The 12,177-nt window shown below is 47.7% G+C and overlaps 1 protein-coding gene across 5 annotated transcripts in view; it reads right to left on the reverse strand.

The window, feature by feature from the left end:
• The window catches only part of COLGALT1 (collagen beta(1-O)galactosyltransferase 1), a 72,100-nt gene that overhangs the window by 22,001 nt on the left and 37,922 nt on the right, over positions 1-12,177 (reverse strand). For 3 of the 5 annotated variants that reach the window (XM_053299277.1, XM_053299278.1, XM_053299276.1), the window contains exon 3: positions 11,856-11,973. In XM_053299277.1, the coding sequence (XP_053155252.1) occupies positions 11,856-11,973 (118 nt within the window). Of the gene's footprint in view, positions 1-4,479; positions 4,766-9,564; positions 9,583-11,855; positions 11,974-12,177 lie in introns of those variants that run through there. The other 2 variants (XM_053299280.1, XM_053299279.1) reach the window with 2 other exon arrangements.

Here is a 12,177-nt window from a genome sequence, read left to right on the forward strand (position 1 = left end):
TTCTTGGCAGCTGTTCTATTTATGTTTCATGAAACCCCCAAGCTCCAGACTGTCTGCTTTAGTAGCAGGTCAGTCAGCATGAAATCCTGACTAACAAATTACTGCATTTCGATTTTTAAAGTTCAATTTCTAGCTTGGACTCACTGTAGATTACAGTTTTCCAATTATCCATACTATGTTTCATTAGCAGTGACCTCTAGCGAAACCTCTAGTGACCCCAAGCTAGAAATGGAAGTTTAAAAAATTCTGAACACACACGAAAACCACAGAGAACCAAACTTTCACTAAGGCCACCAACAGTCTAAATAAGATCTGGTGTAGAAACCAGAAAGCAGCCACCAGGTCAGATCAGAACCGCTGAAGGTTGTTGGCCCAGCAAGATCCATTTGCTTGAAAGAGACATCCCAGAAAAACAGGAGGAAATCACCAGCTGTGAAGTCAGTGCTAGGAGCAGAGGAAGGAGAGCCAATTAGCTAGTCAGCCACGGTTCCCCACCACCCACCTCCCATGCTATCTCAAAGCCAAAAATACTGAAGGATAGCTATCGCAAGGACTATGGGAAGCTGTGCCTCCTTTTCCAGTGTTGAACAAGGACAGTTCTGATGGCCTAGTACCTGTTCCTAACAAATCAGTCCCTATTCCAGTATGAATCAGGGTTGTCCACCAGCCTCTAGTCATTAAATCTCTGAACAGAAAGCAGATGAGTCTCATCTTTGGCACATGTAAATGCAAGGCACCATATAAGCACAGCCTGCTGTTTCACACACTGCAGCTGCCAAAGTTCATTTTGATATCGTAGGACTGTTCTGTTTTTCTAGAATGTCTTTAAAGAACACACACCATCCTGATTTTTAAAACTGTACAGGACAGGCTATTACAAGATCAATAAATATATAATTTCAATAAACATACAAGATCAATAAATATACAATTCAGCAATGCATAATACAGGCCTGCACAACATAAGGCCCGGGGGCCAGGACCAGCCCACAGGGATTTTTCTTCTGGCCTCTGGGGTGGCCCAAAGTTTCATGGTGCCTGAGGTGAGGTGCAAAATGCTGCTTTGCCCCATGGCCCTGGTGGGGGTGAGCCCCCTTAAAGTTAACCTTTGCAAGCTTTGAAAGTGCATGAAGGTCTGGAAGGAAGGAAGGTTGTTAGCAGCCTCTCTTCTCTCCTCATGCTGTGGGTAACTAATAATTCATTTCATTGGTATTTTTTAATGAGTAATAATTGCTTTCAATCTATATTGGATAATTAATGTTAATGTAATCATTAACGTGCTGAACATTTACCTTGGTCCCCACACACTAAGTCATGGTTGGTTCCGGTCCACTGGGTTATTTGGGTTGTGCACCCCTGGCATAATGCAAACTAGGGGCAGGAGGGAGGTTTATGGCTGTTCAGGCAATGACTAGTGTTATAGGGGTTTTACAAGTACTGTACACAAGAGTGTCTCTGTTTTCATCTGCACAATGGCAGAGGATATGATTATGTAGCACAGGGCTGCTCAACTTCAGCCCTCATGAAGATGTTGGCCTACAAAAGCAGCTGGGAGGGCCTAAGTTGAGCAGGTTGGATGTAGTACTACATAACTGAGCAAAGAAGCACCTTTTACATTAGTGGCTTTCTTCTATTCAGCAGGGGAAGAGCAACTGTCCCCATTCAGCCCAGCATATTGCGCACCATCACCACCACCACCACCACCACCACCCGCCGGCTGTTGCTGATGTTTCCCTTGTGTCTCTTTTAGATTATAAATCCCTCTGAGACAGAGAACCCTCTTCTCATTCCTTTTATTATGTAAACTGCTTTGAGAACTTTTTCAAGGAAAAGCAACATATAAATATTCATAACATGGTTACTGGAAACACCTGCTAACCCTGTGAGGAAAGTGCTACAATCAGAACTCACACTGAGGATTCTGCATTATAATTAGTGCCTTGGGTTGCATCCAAGAATACAGGTTACTAGCTGGGCCGAGCACAGAGTATCTGTGCCTCCGGCCAGCCCGCCCACCGTCAATGCCTTTTTCTCCCCCCCTCCCCCGCCCCGCTGCCGGCCCACCCAGCTTTCCGGCCAGCCTGCTTCCCCCACCCCCACACACACTTCTCAACACACACACACTGCAGTTTCTGGCTGGTGGGCCGGCCAGCTGCTTCTCCCCTAACCAGGATTTTCATCCCCCTAAGCTGGCCAATAGACACTTGAAAATACTCCTATATGTGGATAATGTGATGATTTTATCACAGATCCCAATTGGCCTCAAGAGAGCCCTTAACGCTTTGGTGTCCTACTGTGATTCACAGGCGATCACCATAAATTATGAAAAGACCAAGGTGATGGCTTTTGCCAACAAACCTAAGAAGCAGTGTTGGATGTTGAATGGTCATAGACTTGAACAGGTATCACAGTTTAAGTATTTGGGTATAGTCTTCCAGAATCCAGACCAATACTAGGAGGAATGCGCACAAGGAATATATAATTGGAGCTGGGTGTTACCAGTATGCTGATGACACCCAGATCTACTTCTCCAGGAGTTGGCATATCCTCCCTAAATGCCTGCCTGGAAGCAGTAATGGGCTGGATGAGGGAGAATAAACTGAAGCTGAATCCAGATAAGATGGAGATAATTATTGTGCGGGGTCGGAACTCTAGAGACGATTTTGATCTGCCTGTTCTAGACGGGGTCACACTTCCCCAAAAGGAACAGGTTCGCAGTCTGGGAGTACTTCTGGATCAACATCTCTCCTTGGTTTCTCAGGTTGAGGCGGTGGCCAGGGGTTCTTTCTATCAGCTTTGGCTGATACTCCAGCTGCGCCCGTTTCTCGAGATCAATGACCTCAAAACTGTGGTACATTTGTTGGTAACCTCCAGACTGGACTTCTGTAATGCGCTCTACGTGGGGCTGCCTTTGTACGTAGTCCGGAAACTTCAGTTGGTTCAGAATGCGGCAGCCAGGTTGGTCTCTGGGTCATCTCGGAGAGACCACATTACTCCTTTGTTGATGGAGTTACACTGGCTGCCAATAGGTTTCCGGGCAAAATACAAAGTGCTAGTTATAACTTATAAAGCCCTAAACGGCTTAGGCCCTCGGTATTTAAGAGAGCATCTTCTTCGCTATGAGCCCCACCGGCCGTTGAGATCACTTGAGGAGGTCCATTTCCAGTTGCCACCAACTCGTTTGGTGGCTACACAGAGACGGGCCTTCTCGGCTGCTGCCCCGAGATTGTGGAATGCGCTCCCTGCTGAGATACGATCCTCCCCATCTCTGGCAATTTTCAGACACATCAATTTTCAAACACATCTCTTCAACCAGGCTTTCTCAGCTTTTTAAAACTTGTTTTTAAATTGTTCTGATTATTTAATTGTTGTTTTATGATGGTTTTAATTGTTAATCATTGTTTTATGCTTTATAATTTTTGTTTTAATTATGAACTGATTTTAATGGTGTTTTAATGTAAACCGCCCCGAGCCTTTTGGAAGGGCGGTATAAAAGTTTTAATAATAAATAAATAAATAAATAATGCAAAATGCCTTGAGGGCAGCCGCAGCGATTAACGCCTTTCATAGGAGGCAAGGTGCACAGTTTGTTCCAGCTGCCCTTAAACTTTTTTCAGCCAAAGTCCGGCCTTTGTTCCTTTATGGAGCACAGCTAGGTATCTATTCCAACCTTGCCAGGCTTGAGGCAATTCAATCAAAGTTTTTGAGATGTGTGCTCCAACTACCCCGGGGTGTCTCCAATGCGTTTCTACAATGGGAAGCGGACTGGATTCGGGTGGAGGCAAGTGTTTTGCTGGTAATATTTGAATATTGCTGAAGTTGATTTTTCAGCCAGTAGGACTAGCATCCTTAGTGTTGAATGATATATATAGGTCTAGGTGGAAATACTATGTGGAGAAGGGGCTGAACTACTATGGCTTCTCCAGCGATGCTTTGGTTGTCTTGGACTATGGGAGAGCGAGATCATGTCTGTGCCAACACATTATGGATATGGAGAAATAGATGGCCAGGAGCCAGATAGGGATCGACACTTATTTAGGTAATCAAACATCACTGTCTAGCCCAGCAAGTTACCTTAATAAAATGCTAGTACCTAGTTTCCAGAGGGCTCTGACACTGGCCTGGTGTAATGCCCTAGAAACGGCTGTCCAGGAGGGGAGATACTGCAAGATCCCCTATAAGGAGATAATGTAAAGCCCTAGAAATGGCTGTCCAGGAGGGGAGATACTGCAAGATCCCCTATAAGAAGTGTGTCTGCCCTTGTGGTTCTGGGAAAGTGGAGTCAACAGCCCACGTTATCTTGAATTGTCAGTTTTATTGAACTTTGTGGGAGAGAGATATAAGTCCTTTTTTAACAGCATACCCGAATTGTTCTGAGCAGTTCTATCTGGAATTACTGTTGACAGACCATTGGGATGTAGTATCTTATAACGTGGCAAAGTATTGTTTTCTGGCTAATAGAAACATTGGTAGACTTACCGTGAACTGTTCTTTTTCGAGGGATGGGGAGGGCATCCTAACGTGACGGGTTGTCAATCCATACATGCTTTGAGACAGGACCAATCAGAATTCTTCACTGATATCACTATGCTGCACTAGCCTCCATTAACCCAGCTCCGGGACTGCGAACAAACAGCTACAGAAAAAAGGCTATTAACTATGTAAAGGTGACAACTGGAATAAGAATAAGAGAATAAGAACGGAAGGAAAAATTAACAGAGATAGCAAAAACTGTAGCCCCGAGAGTCGCCCCACCACCCAATGAAATACACGCCCACTTCTCAGCATCCGCGGGAGGGCTAGATGCCCTCCCCATCCCTCGAAAAAGAACACTTCATGGTAAGTCTACCAATGTTTCTTTTTCCAAGGAATGAGGGCATCCTAACATGATGGGACGTACCCAAGCCTATGTTGTCCCTGGGCAGGAAGAAACAGATGCTCAAACCACCCGCTGCAGAATCGTCCACCCAACCGCAGCTTGCGGATTATAAAAGGACGGGATCTTATAATGCTTCACGAACGGAGTAGTGGAATTCCAGGTGGCAGCCTTACAAATCTCTTCCAAGGGGACCCTAGCCGAAAAAGCCGCCGAAGCAGCCACACTTCGTGTAGAGTGCGCCATGATAACACAGGGCACGGGAAGACACCTGGATTCGTATGCCAAGGCTATAGCGGCCCTGAGCCACCGACCAAAGGACACCTTCGAAGCTTTGGAACCAAGGGAATAAGGCTGAAATGAAACAAAAAGCGAATCAGTTTTCCTCAGAGATTTAGTTCTATCAATGTAAACTCGCAGGGCCCTACGAACATTCAGTTTATGACATGTACGCTCCTTAGGGTGTACCGGCTTTGGGCAGAAAGAAGGTAATACTATATCCTGACTCCTGTGAAACATGGAATTAACTTTTGGTAAGAAAGTGGGATCCAACTTTAAAACAACTGATTCCTTCTGGAAAACACATAACCCATCCCTAACTGAGAGAGCAGCCAATTCTGACACCCTCCTGGAAGAAGTGATTGCCACCAAAAATAAAACCTTAAAGGACAGTAGCCTCAGAAAAACCGAAAATAGAGGCTCAAAGGGAGTTTTAGCTAAAGCATTTAGCACTAAATTCAAATCCCAAGTGGGGAATCTGCTAACAGGCGGGGGAGCCAAATTATTTGCCCCCTGTAAAAATCTACTAAGATGAGGATGCAACTCCAGAGAACCTGCATCCTTCAAATTCAGAACAGAAGAAAGGGCAGACACTTGGTGTTTCAAGGTGTTAGATCGGAGACCCTTCTCCAAGCCCGACTGGAGGAAAGCTAAAACTTCCGAGACTCCTGATGTCAAGGGAGAGACCTGACATTTTGCAGACCAAGAGATGAACACAGCCCAGGTAAATTGGTAAATTCGAGAGGTAGAGGGCCTTCGTGACACCAGAATGGTGTCCTGCACTCCAGAAGAATACCCCTTTTCAGCTAGGAGCTGGCGCTCAACCTCCAAGCGTGAAGCCTCAACCAGGCGAGGTCCAGGTGGAAGAGTGGACCCTGAGATAACAGATCCCTCCTGGAAGGAAGTGGCCATGGAGGACGAACTGACAAGGTCACCAGGTCCGAAAACCAAGGCCTGCGTGGCCAATAAGGAGCAATGACTATGATCTCTGCTCTTTCCACCAAGACTTTTCACAATACCAGATCCAGAATGGGCACCAACGGAAAGGCATAAAGCAACCCTGGAGGCCACAGAGACACCAGGGCATCCAACTGCTCCGCCTGAGCGCAAAAATGTCTCATGTAAAACCTCAGTAGCTTGGCACTGATTGTGGATGCAAAGAGGTCTATCTGAAGAGGCCCGTATCTGAGAGACACTAGATCGAACACCTCTGGAAGCAAGGATCACTCTGCCGGATCCATCCGCTGGCGACTTAACCATTCTGCCTGGACATTCTCCTGTCCGCTGAGATGCTCGGCCGTCAGAGACTCTAAGTTCGTTTCCGCCCAAGCCAAAAGCAGATCTGCCTCCTTCATAAGCACCCGGGACCTGGTACCGCCCTGATGGTTCACATGGGCTTTGGCTGTAACATTGTCCGTCCTTATTAGAACATGGTGTCCCCACACCAGGTCTTGAAAATGCAGGAAAGCCAGATGGATGGCCTTTAACTTGAGCCAATTTATATTGAACCGAAGATCCCTCGGCTCCCACAAACCTTGAGCGTGATTGTCTAGTCAGAGTCCCCCCCCCCCCACCCAGCAGGATAGACTAGCATCCGTCGTGACTATAACCTTCTGCAGAGCATCTAGGGGAAGCCCTTTCTATAATGCCGGGGACAGCCACCACAGAAACGAGGTTCGGACATTGGGAGACAGGACGACTATCACATGTTCCTTCTTCATAACTGATGACTGGTAAGGCAGAAGGAACCACTGGAGAGCTCTTGAGTGCCACCTGGCCCAAGGAGTGCAGTCCAAATAGGCAACCATCTGCCCCAGAATTTGAACCAGGGACATAAGGTCGCCCTTGCTCCTTAACATCCAAGATGAAATAGCTGATTGGAGCTTGATCTGGCGCTCCACTGGGAGAGAGACCGAGGCTGTTTCCATATTGAACAGAACTCCGAGATGCTGGAGAACACTGGACGGCTGGAGGTGACTTTTGGTTCTGTTGGTCACAAAATCGTATTCCTCCAGGATCTGAACTGTCCGAGAGACGTCAATGACCACCTGATGACAGGACCCTGAGGTGATTCGAGGTGCCGACGACAGACCGAAAGGCAAGGCCCTGTACTGGAAATGATGGTGATTGTAGGTGAACCTCAGAAACCGTCGGTAACCCGGATGAACCGGAACGTGCAGATACGCTTCCGACAAGTCTATTGAAGAGAACCAATTTCCTGGAAGTATTGCCCTTTTGATTGACCTTAGCGACTCCATCCAGAAGGTTCTTTTCTTACAAAGCTGTTGAGGCGCTTCAGGTCAAGAATTGCTCGCCAGGAATCGTCCTTCTTGGGGACAAGGAAGAGCAAGGAATACACGCCTAGCCATAACTCAGTCATGGGAACTGGCTCTATTGCCCAGATCTCTAATAGATGTCTGATCGCCTGTTCCATCAGGACATGTTTGGAACTTTGCCTGGACACGGGAGTCACGAAACGGAAGTCGGGGGAAATTGAACAAAGTCTATAGAATAACCTTGAGTGACCGTTTGAATCGCCCATCGATAGGTGATGGTCAGCACTCAGGTGCTAGCAAAGTCCAGGAGATGCCCCCCCCACCAAAAGGGAGTCATTGCTTACGTTTCTGGTATCAGGGGCATTAGCGAAGGCATTGGATGTATTCCTATTCGATCCCCGGTTCCTACCGGACCAAGAAGACTTCCAGGCCCCACGGAAGGCAAAGGATCTGTTATCTCTGTCTCTGTTTGTGTCTCTGAAACCAGGAAATCCTGCCCAGGGTGAACTCCTGTAAGGACGAAAGGAACTCTGAAAGGAGGAACCACTTTTATACCCCCTACGAGAATTCCCACACCGCAGTGGCATAGCCTTCTTTTTATCATGGGTCTCAACTAGCACTGGTTCTAGTGACTCCCCGAATAATTTCCTTTCTAAAAAGGGAGCTGCAGCCAAGGCCACCTTGGACTTATTGTCTATCTTCCAGTGATGTAACCAGAGACCCCTCCTTACATCCACCCCGGCTGCCATGGCACGGGAAGCCTGCTGAAGACAGTCCAGGCTGGAATCAGCCATCAGGGCAGAGGCCCTGGCCAGCTTATAGAGGCCTTGGCGAAGCCTAACATTTTCTGGGGGCACAAACTTAACCAAATCCTTGGCCCAAAGGATAGATGCTCTCACAAAGATGGAATTCGTGGCAGCCGCCCTGATGACAGTGGCTGATGCTTTATGTCCTTTCCTGAGAAGATGGTCTGCTTTTTTCTCCTCAGGGGCCTTCAGAAACTCGTCGCCTTCTTTATTCAGCAAGGCACCAGACACCAATTGTGCCACTGGGGCATGTACAATAGGAATAGCTAAGGAGGACATAACGTCCGCAGGTAAGTTATACAATTTCTTAGGCACTGAAAGAACAGGTTTAGTTGTAACTGGTACCCCCCATTCAGCGAGCATTACTTCCTTGAATAAACTTGGGAAAGGAACGGTCGCTATGGCTGTGGAGGTAGATGGAAATACCTCCTGGTCTAAACCGGAGGTAGAAGGAGTCCCTGAGTCAGGGGTCACATCCTTAATAGCCCTCTTGGCTTTAGCCAACAAAACCTCAAATTCAGAAATAGCAAACAAACGAGTGGTACTAGGCTTTTCTGAAAGGGGAGTTTGCTCATCAGACAGCTCCCCTTCCTCCCTTCCCATATCAGAGGAATCATCAGATGAAGTGCCGTGAGGGCGCTGGGGAGGAACAGCAGCAGCATTTGTTGGCAAGGGGACCACAGGAGCAGGATCCTCCCTGGATCTCTTAGGAATCGTAACTCCCTCATCCGTGTCTGTAGGAGAAATTCTCCTTCTTTTACACAGCCTCCTTTTTGAAGGCAGGTAAAACTGAAAACGCTCTCCTGGCAGGATGACCCCTCGCAATGGACTGGAGTCAGGGGAGGATGAATAGGAGGGATGCCTTGAGCGTCTAGTTTGGCTTAATGCCCTCCTTAAAACAGGACTCCCATCCTCAACAGGCACCACAGCCGCTGTCTGATCAGTAGAGCCAACCTGCTCCAAAAGAGGAGAAACCAAAGCCATGCAGTGCTTAGTCACGAATTCCCCCAACCATTTTAACTCACCGGGGGAGAGAAGTTCGCCAGGAGGACCTTTGATCACCTAGGCAATTCACTGTCCACCCCCTGTGGGGGAATATCCTTCAGAGCCTTGGCAGCCGGAGCTGACAGAGAAGCTCCTAAAATGGCCACCAGAGTTTGAGCGGGAGAATCGGCTGCAGCCGTTAAAGGCAATTTATTTATTATTTATTATTTACTTATTAAAACATTTTTATACCACCCAAAACTTACGTCAGTTTACAACAGAGCCCAGACTGCCTGGAGCTGGAGCCTCTCGCTTAGCGGAGCCCCGCCGGAGGCCAACTTACGTTTCTTTTTCTTTTTCTTTTCAATCAGCTCCTTCAAATGCTTTTACTTCTTTGCCGCTTTTCGTGGAGGAGCCAGCTCTAGGTGCGAAGCCATCTCAGAGCTCTGAGCAGCCGCACCTTCTAGGATTGCCTCAGGGGTCACGGCTGCAACAGAGCATGTCAGAGGCCCAGGAGCTGGCAAAGGCTCCGACAAGGGACCTTCCGAAAGTGCTCCTTTCAACATATCCCCACAATGTGAAGGATCCATGCCAGAAAAAGGGAAGAGGAAAAAACACGAGGATTTTCTTTCTTTCTTTTTTTAAAAGTACACAGACAAACAACTGGGAAAAATAAAAAAACTCACAAGCACGACTCCCTTCCCGCCTTGCACACAGAGAAAGGCAAGCTAGGAAAAGGAGAAAGGGAATCTATATATGAAGAGACTGGCAGCTTAAGAACTGTCTAGAAGCAAGACAGGACCTGAACTGGATTAATGGAGGCTGGCGCAGCATAGTGATATCAGTGAAGAATTCTGATTGGTCCTGTCTCAAAGCATGTATGGATTGACACCCCATCATGTTAGGATGCCCTCCCCATTCCTCGGAAAAAAGACTAGGACAAGAAACGTTGAGAAGCGAAATATGGGGTTGGATTGAATTAAATTTTAGATTATTATAATGCATGAAGCCCTCTGTTTTATGTAATGGATGAACTTGGGTGTTATGGTTCTGTTTTATGTTTTAACAAGTTTATTACTTTATTTGACCAAGTTCGCTTTTATGTAAAGCTTTTGTACTTTGTGTTTTGCTGGTCGAATGAGCGTAACAATAAAGATTTGATTTGCTTCTTCTCCCCCCACCCTGCCCACTTCTCATGCCACCACCACCCACAGTTTCTGGCTGGCAGGCTGGCCAGCCGGCCCGCTTCTTCTCCCCCCGCCCCACCTGGCTGACCGGGCTTTCCACTTTCCGGCCAGCCCGCTTTGTCTTCCCCACCCCAGGGCATTCTGGCTGGCAGGCCAGCTGCCACCTCCTCCCTCCCAACTCCCAGCCCCCCCACCGCCTCCTGCCCCTGCCAGCCGGGCCTGCCTGCCACTGCCTCCTCCTGCTCCCACCAGCCAGGCTGGCCCGCCCCACCACCTCCTCCTGCTCCCACCGGCCAGCATTGCTATTTTCTCCCCCGTCCCTGTCGCTATCCTATCCAGCAGCTGCTCACAAACTCTTGCGAGAGCTGCCACAAATGAGATTAGTGATGGGTATGTTAGAGAGAGAGAGAGAGAGAGAGAGAGAGAGAGAGAGAGAGAGAGAGAGAAAGAAGATATTCAAAGAACCACAGTGCTGACAGTCTAAAGATGCCCAACATGTCTATATACCCATATATAAACAGGTGCTGCTGCTTTTCACAAGTAGGACAGAAAGGCAAGAATCACTTCCTGGCCCTAGCAAGGGGGTTACTGATTCACAAATCCAGCATTTCTGGGCTATAGGCCAGCACCTAATTTGAGAACGGAAGTACAAAGCATGACAAGCCAAGGGGCTGGCTGCCTTCAAGAACAGCTGTTCTGCTGGCTCCTACTTCACCCTGAAACCCGACCCCAGCTGTTCTTGCCTGGGAGTGAGGAACACAAGGGTGTGAGCTTTGGACATGCCTAGGAACATCAGCTGTGTCCATAGCTAAGCTGGTTAGTTGACAGGCTACAACAGAGCATTAGAGGTAGCCAGTTTTACAGCAGAGAAGGGATAAGGCCAAATTGAGGGCGGGGGAGAATCCTAGCTCCACAGGCTATCAAATTCCATACTATAAAAGTTATGTAAAGCAATACAATGCATGTGCCTGTTCTGTGCCCAGTACTTTCCTTTATGCAGAACAGAACATTTGGGTAAACTATACTGTATCAGCAGAAGAAAAGGGTAAGTAAAGGGATACATGGGGAGGGAGAACATGGGTGGAGACCACAAGAAAGAGACAAGCTCTCCTACTGTTATTCTCTTGCCTTCCACAGCAGTCATTACACTGCATCAGCACATCTACAACATAGCTGCCAGCTATGGTATTCCCAGAAAAGTCAATCACGGGTGGTAAACCCATAGAGCTTCCACCAGTTCCAGAAAAATACTCCTCAGCCATAGGGCAGAGTGGGGGTTTAAGATGGGCTGAACTCCCAGAGCAGCTATACTGTAGGATGCAGTAAGTGGGATATGGTCAGGCCCCAAGACAAGGTCCAAGAAAGTCAGCAAATCTTATAACCTCAGCAGCAAAGCCATAACAAGTCGGTTCCTCTCACCAGATTTCCCCTCCATCTTTTTCCTTACCAGGATGTAATCAGCCCAAATGTCTCGCGCAGACTTCAGAGCCGCCTGACGAAGCTTCATGATGTGTTCGTAACGGGAATTTGACCAGTGCTTGGGACCCTCCTCATCTGGATAGAACCTGCCAGGGACAATGAGGCTCTGGTTCAGGTCTTTGAAAGGAGTAGCTTCCCCTCCCCACCATATGGAAAAGGTTAATCATGCAGGACTTCAAACGCAACACTGACAAGTGTTTTGTGGTAGAGTCAGCCAGTTGGCTTGTATGGTAAACTGCAGGGAATTCCTTTTCTGCCAAGCACCAGTATGGTCCTGTGCTTGGGTTTGG

This window comes from Hemicordylus capensis, chromosome 2 (assembly GCF_027244095.1).
Source record: "Hemicordylus capensis ecotype Gifberg chromosome 2, rHemCap1.1.pri, whole genome shotgun sequence".
NCBI classification, from domain to species: Eukaryota; Metazoa; Chordata; class Lepidosauria; order Squamata; family Cordylidae; genus Hemicordylus; species Hemicordylus capensis.